Genomic DNA, 17484 nt, shown 5'->3' on the forward strand with positions numbered 1-17484 from the left:
CTACAATAGACATCGATTTGGAGGTAAGGCAAGTGTACGAACAAAAATCCTAATTAACAATTATATAAAACAATCAAAAAAGGATTAGACCTACAGATCCTGACTTTGAGGAAACCGTACAAAGATGGTTTGAAGATAGTGATAATGAGAGAACTATTTCTATTGCGAATGCTGTCATATCACGAAACAGTGCGTAAACTTTGTGATAGTAAACGTGATGACCAAAAAGAAAAAATATTCTATGAAAAGAACAGATACAAATGAGCTGTCATTAAACCAAGCCGAAAAGTTAGAACACCACAACATACTGAAACTACCGAGAAAAATTTATTTCTCGGTAGTTTCATTTTGTTACAAATTGAACCACTTGAAGCAAGGGAGCAAATCTTTTTCACCAGATTCGATTGGTTAATTAGTATAACCAATTTGAAAATTCAGGAATTTGGTAATATGTCAATTAAGATCGCATAAAATCTGGGGCTTCTGCTACCTTCAAACCTAATAATGAGGCTATTGAATCGATTTTTTCAATAGATAGGACTGGCCGCGAAATGTTTCGCCTGGTGATGTCAGTGAAAACATTTGCATTTCTTGATTGAGGTTCGATACTCACAAAGAGAGAATGACGAGAATAAAAACAGATCAAGCTACAATCGTCAAGGAGTTAATGTAACTATTGACGGCTTTAGAGGTAGATGCAAATTTAAAATGTATTTACGGAGTAAACCTGTAAAATATTGTTTAAAAGTCTAATGCATTGCTGATGCGAACTCATTGCCTATATAACACATATATTTATTGTGGCAAAGGCACCGACTCATTAGAGAATATCACAGATGAGGAAAAACGGTTTTTTATTCCAACGCAAGCTGCTATTCACCTTTGCAAGTCACTATTTGGAACCAACAGAAATATCATCAGTGATAATTGTTCCTCTTCAATAGAGGTTACAGGCTATCTTCTTAAAAATATACTTACGTTGGAACTATGAAAAGATACTAACGGAAAATATCCAAAGAATTTCTTGGGCTTTACAAATAATTGATTTTTAGAGTGTCGAAGAAAAATAAACCAGTCGTCATTATTTCTTTAATGCATCAGTCGAAACAAGATGAAGACTTGCCTGAAATTTATTAATACAAAGTCTGGTGTAGATGCTGTAGACGAAAGGAGCGGTAAATACTGCTGTAGTAGAAGAACACAACGTTGGCCAATGGCTCTGTTTTATAGAATTGTGGATATGTCGTTAACAAACGCATTCATCAGTCATGTGCTGACGCAGATCATCTAGAGAGAATTGCTTTTTTGAAACGATTGGCCAAACATTTTTAACAACCACTTCTTCGTGACAGATCTGAGAAATCGAATTAACCAAGAGAGATAAGAAGCGGTATTTTCTATTTTCAGAATTTTAAAGATAGCACCTCCTGAGGCACCAGGTGACGGTCAAAACGATTTGCCTAGAAATCAGAGAAAATATTGTTTCGTTTGAATCTTCTAAAATTGTATTGAATCAATGTATTGAAAATACGGAGTCCTAAATATTTTAGGGAATTTTTAAACGATTGTTAGTTTTTTAGTTTCATTTTAGAAGTTAAACTGTGATCATGTTTTGTAGTTCAGATGTTACCAAAGATGTTTTCAATATGAAAATTATTTATTCTATTTATTTTTTTTATTTTTTAATTTAGTTGGTTACTCAGGTGCTTGTAAATACAAAAGCTTATTTTTTATGTATATTTAATTAATGATAGCGGTTACATCAAAAACACAACAATTTATGGGAATAAAATTTCATTAATAATAAAGATGTCTTTGGTAGAAGTACTCATACTGCACAAGAACTTTATGAAATTTGGCGTTTCTTAGAGTTACAAGCACCCTGTGTTTATAACCTGGTAGCACCATGATTGTTCACCCAACACCTAAATTAAGTAGATATAAATTATCTTAATAAAACACTTATTAGTCATCTTATTTATCATCAAAACTTGCAGTACACATGAGATACTTCATTCCGAAACAGTCTTAAAATGTTGCAAAATTGCAGAAACATCAACATAAGCAAGATCATGCTTTAATTTAATACCTTATAAGCATCTGTCGAAGACCAGAAACAAATTGTCTCATAGTTCCGGATTCGTAATGTGACGTAGAGTGAATTTTATATCGAAAAGTTTGTAAATGTGAAAAAGTACAAAAGCATGTAACCTTCTGTCATTCATGATCTCAATCAGAACCGCTGCTGAGATACTACTGAGGTACTTCATGAGTTGCTCGTAAAAGATGTGTCAGAATTCATCAAATGTACTGACAATACTGAGATTGGTCAAAAATTGGTTCTCCTTCCACTGTTCGGGAAGGGAGAAATTGTTACCTGAAAAATTAATTAAACGAGTTAACGGAAGGAAAAACATCAAACTTATCACAATATTACCTTGGAATTAATTAGATCAAAAAATGTCTAAAAATAAGCTGTTTTGTGATACTAACTCTTCCAAAATTGGCTTGAAATCATGACATTTTCAGAAGTTGTAATAAAAAGAATTTGTAAAACTCAGAAATTGAAATAGATGGAGTCTGTAAATAATAAAGTATACGATAAATTAAAAAAATAAGACAAAAGATCTAGCGCGGCACACGAAACAAAATTTTTGTGAAATAAAGAAGATTTCTTGCAGCCCAGTAGCTTATTACTGCTTATTAGTATGCAATGTTCTTATTACAAAATTCTGTTGGGCGAAACTCCACTTACAAAGATGCAAAATTTCACTAACAGTTGTTAGTTCTTAACATACATCAAGTTTGTGTACATCATTATAGCGATTGTGACTAGCAGTTTTTGAAAAAGTAGTTTATGCACCTCGACACTAAAGCTGGGAAGTAACGTTTTATACGATATTCATTTCGTGCAATAATGTTCTTAAAATTGTTATATTTTATCGATGTTGAACAATTTTTGTTTTAACCGCATCATTTTTTTGAAATTTTATCGACAATCCAAAGCAAAAGGCTAATAAACAAAAATTAAAAATTTAATTGTGTTGTGAAATAGGAAAATTTTGTTTTATCAATATTTAACTTGATTTGTGTTTATTTTTTTGAAACGCTTGAAATACACACATAAACTGAAACGAACAAAACATCCCACGTACTACTACTACACGTTTGTTGCGTGCATAAACTGTTCTACATTTTGAATCCCAAAATACATTTCGGTCCATTTCGAAGGTTTCCTTTTATCTTTGAAATCGTGGGACGACGAAAGTGTCCGGTGGTCACGAGCAAAAAGAAATAAAACGACAACGACACAACCACTCTCTGTATAAAGAACAACAAAATCTGAACGCTTTGAAAACTCGCTCACATTAATTGGCAACATTTTCTTTCTGAGATCTCCCCCTTCTTATTTATGTCTATTTATTTTCTTTCGTTCTTTCAGTTTCGTTCTCGTTTTATATCACGAAGAAAACTGCTATTATTAGATTTAAAAGCAAACAAATTTCAGTTGAATTAAGGAAAAACGGTCTAAATAAGTAAACGCAAATGTTTATTCATAATTTATTTGATCTTAAATTGATATACTACCACGATACAGTAAACGGTAATACAGTAAAACGTACATCATAGTAGACGGAAGTTAACACAAATTTCGAGATAACATCAAAAATATTTACATATACGTACAATATGTACAAAATAGTTATTTCCGCTTGCACTATCACGTTCACCTTTTCACGATTAATTCAATAACTGGTTTTAGAAATAGTAAAAAAGATAAGATTATCATTAAAATGTTTGAAGTTGAATTGATTGTAGAAGTGTTGGCGTGTAACATGGCTGCGGGATTCTCTTCTGAAACAATAAAGAAAAGTCAAAAATGATTTTATAAAATAATAATTTCATTTTTAATACATTGGACATAGTGTGATACGAATGTAATTAACTGAATTTGATATATATCCAACGGACCGCTTTGGTAAATTTAATCAACTGTTGCAAAGTTTAGCGCCCCACCAGCTTATTCAGTGTAAATGGAACAACACAAATAAAACAAACTAAACGTACACAAAGCAGCGGGCAATCAACCTCACCACTTAAAATGTAATTCAAGTAGTGACATTTCTGGGATTTCTCTAATAACGAAGGCTATTGTGCGAGGTTCAACAATATCTTTTTGTTAGTTATATAATGAAAGAATTTCCAAACAATGGATTTTCTGTAAATTATACAAATATTTATGCTGGAAATAATTTAATATTTAAAAATTTTGCAACAGGTGCAGTTTATACGAATATAGTACTCATTTTACACAATACTGTTATATTTGTAGTGCCTCGCAGATTTACTTATTATTAAAAATGTTTTATATACTCAATAAATTTTGTTACAAAGATGATATTCTGTATAATAATAATAATAATGTTTATTGCCTCAAAAACAAATATTTACATAAATATATACATTCATAACAAATATAGACATGACAAACGGATCAATTTATCACAATAAGCGAGTTCTTCCAAGAGACCCAACTGGTAATAGTGTATATGTTTTAAATAAATAAATTATGGCTGCCAAAAAAAGTAATACTAAATGATGTGCTAATAAAACTGAGCAAATGACCATATTTGAGTTATGTAACGGATCGACAGTCAGTTACTACAAGGAAGGAAATAGACACAAAAAGAAAGTGCAGTAAAAGATAGATTTAAGGCATTTTTAGAACTTATTAAACTAGCTGCATTGCGAACAACGGCAGGCAAATCGTTTCACAACGCAATCGACTCTACTGTAAAAGATCTCTGGTAGATTTCAGTACTATGGACTGGAAACATGAGTGTAGAGTCCGACATTGATCGAATTGGCAAGTCTTGTGATGCTAAAAAGTGAAAGGCATCAGACAAATAAGCAGGAGAGCAGGTATGGACAATTTTGTACAACATAGTAAGCATACGAAATGATCTACGACTCTGGCAAGTTATCATCTGCAGGTTGTTACGATATGGAGTAATGTGTTGAAACTTTCCTAAATCAAAAATGTACCGTATACAATTGTTCTGAAGTCTTTCCAATTTACCCCGAAGAGCTGCGGACAGATCGGGACACGCAGCATCAGCATAATCAATGTGTGGGTAAATGAGAGAATAGCAAAAACTACGACGTACAACAGGAGGAAGGTAGCAGCGAAGTTTTTTCAAAGTATAGAAACAGAAGTAAAAGCTCCTACAGATTCCTTCAACTTGTGGCCGCCAAGATATCGCCGAATCCATTACCACACCAAGATTTTTGACCGTATTAGAAAACGGAATAACGGTGTCGCCAAGCCTCAGTTGAAGGGTAGTTAAGGAATTAAATTGTGCCAGCAAGGGGAGAGTGCCAAATGCAATGGCTTGCGTTTTACTTGGATTCAGGTTAAGTCCATGACGTCCAGACCAGTCAAGCACGCTAGAGAGATCGTTGTTAAGATGCAACAAAGCATCTGGAAGGTTGTTAACAGTTGACGAAATATAAAGTTGAAGGTCATCTGCATACACATGATAGTTACACGAGATACCATCATTAATACTATTTATGAAAATTGAGAAGAGCAATGGATCCAGCACACTGCCCTGGGGAGCTCCACATTTGATGTCAACAGGAGAAGAGTACAAATTCCACGCCGACATGTACAGACCGATAGGAAAGGTAGGACTGGAACCAAGATACACAAGAAGAGGTAAAACCAATAGCAGAAGGTCTAGTTAACATAGTTAACAGGAGGGCATGGTCCACAGAATCAAAGACCTTAAGTAAATCAAGTAACACTAGTAAGGTAACACAACGCTTATCACAAGCAGATCTAATATCATTGGTGATCTTAATCAGTGCTGTAGTAGTATCATGCCCCTCACGAGAACCAGACTAGAACTTGTTAATCAGATTAAACTCCTCAAGATTTTTTTGAATCGGTAAATAAGCTAAACGTTTAATAGCTTTTGACAACGTAGATAGAAAGATATCTAAAGAGAAATGGGTCTAGAAATGGGTCTAAAGTCACCAACATGGGACGGAGATTTAATTTTTGGGATAGGAATAACATAGGCGATTCGCCAGATTGACGGAAATATAGATTGTTCAAAAGAACAGTTGAAAATATATGTTAGGGGAGTAATAACTATATCCAGAATGGGTAAGACGAATCTGAGTCCAACACCATCCGCTCCGATACTAGTGGACTTGGAGTAAGTTAAAGCATCCCAGACCTCAGCATCTGTAAACCAAGCTGAATGAAAAGGAAAGCACGTTGGTAGATGCAAGAATTTCGTTAATAGTATTCTGCCTAGTTATATTACCATCCACCACAGGAGGATCCGAAAAATACTCCGCTAGAGCAGTAGCATCAAGAGTGGGTAGATCTATGGGAGCCTGTATAACACCAAGTGATCGCATTGTTATCCAAAATGTCTTATGAGTGGCTCCAGACAATCACTGACAGTACTGTAATCTTTTAGCGTTTTTGCATCGATGATTACAACGGTTGCGCAGCACACGATAATGTTCCCGATTGGTAGCAGAAGGGCTACGTTTGAACAATAACTTAGCTCGTGCTCCCGCATGGGAGACCTAATCTCATCATTCAGCCACCTGTCCGAAACGTGCTTGTCATAGAGATCAACAACCCTGGAATTAAAGTACTCCACCTTAGCATCTATGTCAGCCAATCGTTAAAGTGGCTGCCAATCAATTTCGATCGCATCAGACATCAATAATCTGCAATCTATACTTTGAAGATCACGGTAGATCACAGAGCGCCGGGAAGCAACCTGACGTCGGCGGCGTTACTGCAACGCATAGTAAATCAAGTCATAGTTCGAAAATTGAAGTGCAGGCAACTGACCCTGCGTAAGAATATTGTGCGGACGAGACGTGATAATAAGAGCAAGGAGAGTATGAGAGGATGATGAGCGGTGAGTCGGCAGAGAGGGTAAGATCGATAGATTTAGTGACGAAGTTATAAATTGTAGTTTTTCACAACGTGCATCATTTTTTAATAAGCAGGTGTTGAAATAACCCATTAAAAGGATTATATCAAAATGAAGAGAGTGTCTCTAAAGGATCTCCTCCACCTGATCAAAGTAATTGGCGCCAAATAAAACCGCATTGCCTGCACATTTTATCTCCACAAGTAGGAACTCGGCAGCCTGCGTTGACCCGTCCGAGATCTCAACAATGGTGGCATGTAAATTAAATGTAGACATGTATTACTAAATAAGATCTAGATTTAATTTCTCACAGAAAAGATCCAAAAATTATCCGATTACTATTATACGAGAACTTAAAAGTAAGAAATATCATGATCATAAAAGAAAGCAACTTGAGCTTTTATAAACATTTTAACTACCGATCCAATGTCCAGATAAACGTGATCGAATAATGACAGAAACGAAAAATGATCATTATAAGATAATATTCGAAGGATTTCAAGTGCTTATGCAGACGATCTAATGTATTGTTTGTTTCAACACATCCTTTGCAGATGAACGCAGTGTAGGTTAATAATAAATGAACATATAAAGATAATACTGTCGGTCAACATCAATAAGAAGAAATAACTATTCTCCACGAGGAAGCGGAGCATAGACATATTATGGCCACCCTCACAGAGAGTAGACATATTATGTAATGGTAAGTATTGGCCAATCCTCCATCTGTGTAACTTTTACATCTTTAAAATTAAGAATCGGCGAATAACATAGTCGTAACTTTTAATGATAACCTTGTAGTATGCAAGATCTTATTAGAACGACCCCTCAAATCGAATGTCATCAAATCCAAAATCGAATGTCACCAAATTGTCATTCTGCGAAAAGGTTAGAAACTAGAAGAGGAAAGCTTAAACCTTACCTATAAAGTAAGTCTAAAGAAAGAGAGAATATTGGAATATATTCACCAGCGATATGGAGTTTGTACCGACAAACGTGGTGTCAAAGAAAGATTGTCAAAAATATTTTCACTATACTTTACCGCGTAGAGTGCACCTGTAAGCGCAAGAACTGTTAGCAAGATAGAAGTCAAAGACAAATTTGGAAAACTAAAAAACAGAACATCTCTCGGAACCGACATCATACCTAATGAATTGCTCAAATATGGAGGAACAGAGCTAATAGAAAAACTGACCCAGTTATTTAGCAGAGTACGATGACAGTCGGAAATACCAGTGGAATTCCATAACAAAAGGAAATCTGTACAACATACTATGCTGACGTCGCTGGGATAATCTCTAATTCAAAAGATGACCTGCAAAGACAACAAGCGGTTCAATCAAGCGGACGAAGCCCTGAACACATTTATCTTTATTTAAAAAATTAAATGGCCCTATTGCAATGCAAGAGAGCCAACAAGATGTAAGCACTTGTGATAGTCAACAACACCCCCTTCTTAAACGTAATGGAGTTTTCCTATTTGGGTGTACACATTTCATACATTTACGTCCTGCGAAGTCAGACCAACAAAGCGTCCGCATTTCAGACTGCTTATAAAATACTGTTTGATCGAATAAACTCCTGCATATGAATAGTAAAGTATACAAGACCTACATCCTGCCAATAGTGATACAAAGAAAACTAAGACAATGTTAAGACTAGCAGAAATGAAGACTCTGAAGACAATCGACATTAGAGACCAATACGGGGTTGAGGACTTTGTAGGATGAGGAAGCCAGCTCAGGAGATACTCAAAGCCAAGTACAGTTTATTTAAATTGTAAAATGATGTGATAATCATAACAAGTTCGTTAAAACATTCAAAATTTTGCACTCGAATAACATCATCTTTAAATCATTTCTATTTGTACTAATTCTCACTACCACCATCAAACTTCTTAATGAAACTTGGCATCCGCTGCCTGATGATTATTAACACAGATTCCGGTACACAAATTCTCCCACACAATATATCTCGTAGAGTCGCACTTGAACCAACTTTACCTCAAGAGCCACTACATCCAGGACCTGACGACAATGTTCTTAAACTTTCGATAATTAAATTAGGCAGACTTAAGATTAGCAGAACTTCTAAAGGGAAGATGATGGACAGTGTCAACAACAATTACGGTCTGTAATGGCCTACAAGATTAGTTAAAGATTAAGAAGCACTTTACGGAGCACCTTATGATCTAACGAATTCAATTTCATATCTACGTCGTTAATTTTAATCTCACAATCGGATATCTTTCTTCCTTTCATTTATTCTCATATTGGACAACCCTTAGATATCTAGCTCCCCTACAATCCCCTTCGTTGACAAAACCTAATGTTAAGATGATGTCTGCAAAGAACCTAATGACTGTAATCAGCGCAAACTAGAGTGAAGTCTCTGCTCCAGGACAGACAAAGGGGCAAGTAGAAGAAATCTTTTCTTAGAAAATTTTTGCCCGTTCAAAAATTCTCAGAATTTGAAAGATTTCACGAAAATATTTGTAGCAAGCTCAATACGAATTTATATGTATAACCCACGAGTCCATGATAAAAGATATTCAAAAGATTATATCGAATTTTGTGATTATTTCATTGTTAAAGTATGTGACTTCAGAATATCTGCAATTAATTTTATATTATTTAAAAGTGATAGAATTAAAAAGAACTTTTAACAAAATGTTGTGGAAAATATCCCTTTCATAGCCATATTTATCATTAATAAAACAAATTTACGTGATGTCGAGTAATTAACTCGTTCGATTTTGTTGGTTTAAAGTCATGAAACATCTATAGAATTATTAATGATTTATCCATTGTGGCATAACTTACTTGTATATTCAGCTTTTAAAATTCAGAAGGTTCAAACTTGATATTAACTTTATAACTTTACTCCAATGAAATTTTGTAATAAAAAGCTGTTATGAAATAATTATGAAAATGGGGATTTAGGTTTCAGTTTTAAATTCTATAAATAAATTTGATGCTATAATTAATTTAATATAAGTGGGAGGGTTATTCTGAGTCGTCTTTTTTAACTACATCTGAATAATAACATGATAATGATTAACAAGTTACAAGTTTCACTAATTTCCCTGATTTTTCAATGATATTTTAATGTCGGTACAACTGTTTCTCTAATCTTTGTTAACATTGTAAAGATTTTAAATAAGATTAAAAACAACTCAGGTTTTTCATTCCAAGTATTGTTTGAATGTGTTTATTTAACTTTTCAATAAACGGGCACAAAATCAGCAGATATATGTATAAAATAAAGCCTTTCAGTTTGTGGTCCGATATCTGTCCACCATTCGATGACAAAATTTGCGGTAAAGCTTGTAGTAATCACTGATCATTTCAATCGAGTTTCAGGGATGTCATAAATTACTAGAATTTCAACAGGTGATAACTGGATATATTCTAAATGCGAGGTGTATTTCATTTTCTTCATATTTCGTATAGATTCGCGAATTCTCGTGGTTTAGTAGGATGTTGTTCTATCGAAATCGGCTGGGCGGATTTCAACTTGGTTCATGAAGATACTTATCTCACTTTCGATCTTGCAGCTGCAAGTGTTTTCTCTGTCGAATCTTGTACGCGCTGTTTTCGGTGTTTAATTTTTTGTTTAAAAATCAATATCTCTTTTCGTTTCCCCACAATAAAAGGGGAAATGAAAAGCCATATCGATTTTCTCTGTTGCTTACAAGCTAAAATATTAATGGTTACTACAGGAACCATGTTTATATAAGTGTTTATTTTGAAATAAAAAAAAGTTTCAATTTGAATCAATTGGGTGGTTAATATGCTTTCTTCAACATTTTTGCAAGATAGCGCATCCCAATCAGATATATACGTCGAGGCCGCCACATCCACGAGGAAATGGAGAAATTTACGACTCGCCTGCAGATCGTGTTTTAACAAGAGTAAGACATCGCCACCCAGACCGACAAAGCCATCATCCGAAGTATATCACTGACAACATGCGTCACAGCAAGATAAAGACTATTCAAAACACTATGTGGCTGATACTAGTTTTGATGACGATATCGATAAACCGGTCAATCTAAATGATGACATGGAATGAGTCAGATTGCGGAAGGTAGCGGACATTAACAGTCACAACCTCACTCAGCTTGGACTAAAGAAAATCATTTGGCTGGTTGACGTTTTTTCTGAAGATAAAATGTCTCATTTATAGCCAATCTACAGCCCAGGCCACCATCATCATGACGACCGTGAACGATCGTTGGATATTCATAAAGAAATTTACATTCAACGAATACCTGCGTGTGCTATTTCAAACGTCAAAACATGCAGATTCATTGCGTTAGGTTTATATCCATCTCCAATACCTTCATTTGTTTAGGTAAAAACTCAAATGTGCTTCTAAATCCATCGGGAACATTCAGATACCATTGCTAGCGATTCCGTCAACTTTCTTTTGTACTCTCCTAACAGTTTTATTATCTTTGGATATTCTGTTGTATTCTATTGAATAGTTGTTGAATGTGTTCATTTCTAGATTTTTCTAATTCATGTTTTCATTGTCTATAAAATGTGTGAATCTTGAAACATCAAAGGACCTATCCCGTGGAATAGTGTTTGCAAACACTGGCGTATGTATGTTTGTCGAGTTTTTAATTCTTTTATATGCTAGCCCCACTTTTTCTATCAATTTTCTGATATATCTATTTGTTTCTTGTACTATATAATAATAGAGTATTCCAAAAATTTTCAGTAAGAACTTTTTATAGCTTTTTCAAAATTGTGGGATGATACACAGGATTAATTACAGGTGTTGCAGGAAATTATTTCTTATCAGGTTGACTTTCTTCTTTCTCCCAAATCCATCATTCTTGCAAGTTCTTGCTGGTGACATTATTAGATTCACTATCAGATGATAAAGGCACATTTTCGTATTATTTTACTATCCACACTATCATTTTATAATTCATTATACCACTGTCTATACGCCTACTTGTCTCATAGGTTATTATACTCGCCAACACGGCTTCCAAGTAGACTTGAATGTCCTTGATGGGTGTTTCTGAACCAATTTACTGCATGCATTGCAAATAAAGCATTACAAAATTTTTGTACTTACTCGGTAAAGTCAATCCTGTTTATTAAAGCTGCCATTTTGATTACCGGCTCTTTCTAGATATTTCTGTCTGTAGACATTTCCAGTTTATTATCTGAACACCACATTTACGCTACAAATATTGAATTTTCTGTTTTTTTTTCTGCAAAAACTGTGATTGTCAGCCTGTATGACTAAGAATAATGCGTTTGCATATACTAGAACATTCTTTTTGTCGATATCCACGTTTTTAAGCAAGTCCTTCATCAATTCACATTCTGGTTTTGATGTGATCTGCCATTAGCTCTGTTTGATCTTGCAGTCTGTTTCACGTATTTTTTCAGGGACTTATCTGGGAAGACTCAGGTCTTCGTTTTTGTCATCGTATAACGCGAGGTGGTATAGTTGATCATCCCATACTCGTATTAACTTATTGCCCTTGTTCCTACATATATCAACCTCGACAACTTCTAGTCTTAATTCAACGCTCTCTTTTAGTTTATTCTCAGTTTTTATAGTTTTAGACTTATCCTACATGTGGAATATTTGTCATTATCTTGTGTTATTTTTGTTCTTTTTATTTCACATATTTTTTGATGCTCTAAAACGTTAAAAATATACGATGATCTAGCCAATTATCTCGCCAGCGATTAAACTATCAAGTTCAAGAAAGGTATTCCACACATTATGACCTTCATTTCCCAAGTTTCCATAAAGGTTATGATCGTTCCTATTTCCTCCTATTTCAATTTTATCCACACTTTTGAACTTGTTTCTGAATCAGGTCAATGTTGCAACCTTCAATTTTTTCCAATTCATTTCCATTCAAAGATAATCCTTTTATGTTTCACTCTTTTAATAATTTATTAATTGAATAGCTGGAAAAACGATATCATTCCAACAACTTTTGAACTGAGAAAAATGAAAAATAAACAGTTTTACGGAATAAAGATAAAGCAACTTTCTCCCTAAACTTCAAATTTATGCTAGAATCCATTAGTAAGTTATTAATTTTTAAATGTTATTGTTTTCCCAACGAGTCCTCAGAGTCAACACATTAATGAAATATAAGTTATTTGAGAAACTGGTCATTGAAAGATCGTTGCAACAATAACAAAATATAACATGTTGGTTGTAAATTCTACTTACTATACACACAAAATCAGTCAACCTCATTATTTTGCTTTCTATTAGATTGGGATTCGTTACATAAGGTTGTCGTAAAATGACCTACGTTCCTCTAGTATATTATGAAGGATCGTTGCATTCTATAACATCTTGTCATTTATGATAACTTAGTCTTCGTACAATTTCTCTACAGGAAAAGCAATATTATCCTTCTTACTCAACGTGAAGATACCTAATATTAATGCATCTATGAACTCCTTGGCGTGCACACTCTTAAGTTCAGTTTATACATTATAAGGCTACCAGTCTTTAAGTTCATTTTTACTTGGAGCCTCACATACTTTCGAGTTTCATATTATGTCGTCACATTTCTCTCAAAAATAGATTCGATTCAGCCTACAAACACAACGTTTAATAGTTGCGAAATTTCTATCGAAAGTATGATTATGTAACGGAATATATTGATGTTTAACTTAAAATCGACCTGTCATAGTCCATGTGAAAGAAATCTCGATAGATTATCTAGAGGCATGGATATTTGTAAATTGTACCATAGTCTTAATGAAGTTGCTCTGAATGAAGTCTCCTTCTGTATATGTATGTATATAAGATGAAGTTTCCAAAGTCTTTATCATGAATAATAAAAACATAAGATAAATAAGGTCTATGAAACAGGAACAATACAAGCAGAATGGCTTCGATTAATTTGTAGCAATTCCTAAGAAGCAAAATGTTAAAAAGTGTGAAGAACACCGTTCGATAAATCTAATGAGCCACACACTAAAGATTTTTCTCAAAGTGATCCACCGTAGGATCTAAAAGAAGATGGAAGGAGATATGGCTGATACCCAGTTTGAGTTTAAAAATGGTTTCTGGACAAGACAGGCTTTGTTTGTCTACAATGTCTTGATGCAGAGATGTCTTGATGTGAACCAAAATGTATACGTCTGCTTTATTGATTATAATAAAGCATTTGATAAAGTGAGACACATACAGTTGATGGAAGCGCTGGAACAGAAAAACCTCGATACACAGGACATACAAATTGTAGTAAGATTGTACCTAAACCTTTTGGAAACTTTCGAGTTATGGGCCTACCTTGGGATGCTGAGAATATCATGGACAGAACCAACAAGGTGGTTCTGAGAAGAATGAAGAAGGACACGGATATCTTGCAAGAACTGAAAAAATGAAAACGGCAGTATCTCGGCCACATTATGAGAGGTCGCAAAAATTGTGGGAAAAAGATCGATTGGAAGGAGAAGAATATTCTGGAATAGGAACCAGCAAAAATGGTTTAAAGTTAAAATAGCAACTCCGAAATGGAGACGGTACATGAAGAAGGAGAAGAATGGAAACATAATACAACAATTTTCTGAGATAAAACATTTCCTTCACTGGCATAAAAGACAAAGGCAAGTTCTGCATGTAATCAACAAACAATAGCCATCATGCCATCACTCTGTTTACTCTCGCTGTTATTTCTGCAATTTTGTCTATAAAACTTTTTGCTTCAACTTAAGTCAGAGTATTTTTCAATAAAAAGTTGATGCGTTAATGGGAATCGTTTTTTGGAAATAAGCTGATAAGATCTGCTATCTTCACAATGATTTCCGGATGTAGTGTTTGCAACGGCGACTGTTGTTTTAAACACTTTTAGTAAGACGCTGTAAGAACTATTTCGATATTCCATGTAGATTCAACAAAACACTCCGACAGAGTTAATCCCACTTGAACTCTTAAGCCCACATTTCGTGATATACCACAAATTGTACAGAAGGACCCATTGCAGTTATCATTACACAAGATATAGTCGCCTTCGCTGAGACTGTAAATCACGTATTCGAGGTAATCGTCGTAAATATGTCGGATCTTTGGAGAGAGATATAAAAGACAATCCTAAAAATTTTTGGCACTTTGTTAACATGAGTAGAAACAACTCGAACTCCCCAAGTGTTCTGAAATGGAATGGTAAAACCATAACCGATTTACCTACTATAGTAAATTTATTAGCTGACCATTTCGAAACTATGTATAGTCGTACCTCATTCGGTGCCTCCAATAGTCATCATATCAATCCTGTTATGACTGGGGTTTCTTTCGGTATCTTTGAATTTTGCTATGGCGAAATGGTGGAATCCTTCAATAGATTTCATAGTTGTTCACGGTGATTCTTCACTTTATATCCAGACTGATCCCGAATTACCCATATTTTATCAAAATAATGTAAACCCTAGAGTGCAGATAATGAAAGCTTTTATGCCTGTTGATGAACATGAAGTATCTATAATAATTAATAACATTAAAACTGCAGCGGTGGGTTCTGATGGTATATCAATCTGGATGATTGACTTGTGTACCCCTTTTCTCATTCCTTATATTACTCACGTAATAAACGCTGCTATTCATCAATCAGTTTTTCCGGATGCCTGGAATATGGCTGAAGTAATTGCGTTACCTAAAGTATCTTCCCCTTCTGCCCTAAGGGATTTTAGACCGATCAGTATCCTACCAGTAATGTCAAAAATTTTAGAGAGAGTCTTGGAAAAGCAACTTAGAGCACACTGCGAAAGGTATAGTATACTGCCAGATCAACAATCTGGGTTTCGTTCGGGTTTCAGCTGCGCAACAGCTTTATTGAACCTTGCTGATGATGTATTTGCTTCTAGAGAGGCCGGGCAAGCCCCACTTTTGTTATCGTTGGACTTCACCAAAGCATTTGATACAATAAATCATAATATACTTGCATCTAAACTTAATTATTTTGGTCTTGGAAATCAAGCTGCAATTTTGATAAAGTCTTTTTTGTCGGACAGGTCTCAGGTTGTGAAGATTGGTCAAGAATGGTCAAGTGTCGAGCGCTCTGTCTGTTACTCGTGGAGTCCCTCAGGGGTCCATTTTGGGGCCACTATTGTTCTCTATTTATACATCTGATTTTGACCAGGTTCTTGAGCATTTGCAGATTCACTTGTATGCAGACGATACACAGCTTCTGCTGAATTTTAATCCAAATAATTGGGTTGATGCCTGCATAAAATTTAACTAGATATAGCATTATTTTCTGATGTTGCGAAACGCCATGAACTTGTGCTAAATCCATTTAAGTCTTCTGTTCTTCTGTTTTGCGGTAGTGTCACAAGGAGAGCGATTAAGCCTTTGATATCCGGTCAATTTGTGGTGGATGGCGAACCTCTTACTGTTTCTGATGATATAAAAATTTTAGGAGTCACATTGGATCATCAGTTGAGGTTTGAGGAGCATGTGGCCAGGTGCTTGAGGGGTGGGTATGGCGCCCTGCGTCTCTTGTATGCCCATAGGGATGTCTTAAGTAAAAAATTAAAAATTATGCTTTGTCATAGCTTGGTTCTAAGCAAATTAAATCACTGCGACGTTGTTTATGGTCCAAATTTAACGGAGGCGAGTGGGCGTCGTATCCAGAACCTCCAGAACGGTTGTCTGAGGTTTATTTACGGAATTCGTAAATATGACCATATTAGTCATAAGTTGGCAGAGACTGGGTGGTTGAACATGAAGAACAGACGTAAACTGCATGCATCTTGCGTTTATTATAAAATTATTAAAAGTCAGCGGCCTCCTTACTTGCTGCAACGCCTTTCTTTCAGAAGCGATGTCCATAACATTAATATAAGGAGGAAAGATGTATTGACGGTACCACGCCGCGCCTCGCACCGATCCTTTTCCTACCAGATAGCTAAAACGTACAATGATCTACCGAAGAACCTTATAGAATTGAACTGTATTTCGTTCAAGAGTAAATTAAAATCCTCCCTCCTGCTTGAGTCACCATGATTTTTTTTTTATTATATTCTGAGTTACTAATGTATCGCTTTATACTGGCATGTCGTCGTATTTTGTTATTTTGTTTTTTTTTCATTTTGTTATTAGTATTGTTAAAAACATTCTCATTTTTGCTTTATATATACCTATATTTTCTATATATTCTGGATTAAGTGGAAGAGCAGTTGGTTAATAACCAAACTGAACTTCGTCCAGAAAATAAGTCTATTTTCTAAGAGTGTATTATTATTTTCTTTCCTTTTTTTTGCGACTTATTAATAAAGGCATTATTATTATTATTATTATTTAAGGCAAAAAATATAACCGGGCCAGATGGCATTCCTGCATTTATAGTTAAAGACTGTGCACCTGCATTTCTGTGACCACTGCAACATATTTTCAATCTAATTGTAAGGAACTCTGAATTTCCGGAAACCTGGAAATTGAGCAGAATTTGTCCTGTTTTCAAAAAAGGTGATAGATGTTGTGTGATGAACTATCGGCCAATAGCCGTTATAAATAA

At 34.8% G+C, this 17484-nt stretch overlaps 1 protein-coding gene across 4 annotated transcripts in view; it reads right to left on the reverse strand.

Moving 5' to 3' along the window:
* Positions 1 to 3547: 3547 nt before the first annotated feature.
* LOC111416977 (limbic system-associated membrane protein-like) overlaps positions 3548 to 17484 on the reverse strand; it is an 88111-nt gene continuing 74174 nt past the window's right edge. For 3 of the 4 annotated variants that reach the window (XM_071197759.1, XM_071197757.1, XM_071197758.1), the window contains one exon: positions 3548 to 3855. In XM_071197759.1, coding sequence (XP_071053860.1) covers positions 3728 to 3855 — 128 coding nt within the window. In that variant the 3' untranslated portion in view covers positions 3548 to 3727. The remainder of the gene's footprint in view (positions 3856 to 17484) is intronic. The other variant, XM_071197760.1, reaches the window with a different exon arrangement.

The sequence above is a fragment of the Onthophagus taurus genome, chromosome 7 (assembly GCF_036711975.1).
Source record: "Onthophagus taurus isolate NC chromosome 7, IU_Otau_3.0, whole genome shotgun sequence".
NCBI classification, from domain to species: domain Eukaryota; kingdom Metazoa; phylum Arthropoda; class Insecta; order Coleoptera; family Scarabaeidae; genus Onthophagus; species Onthophagus taurus.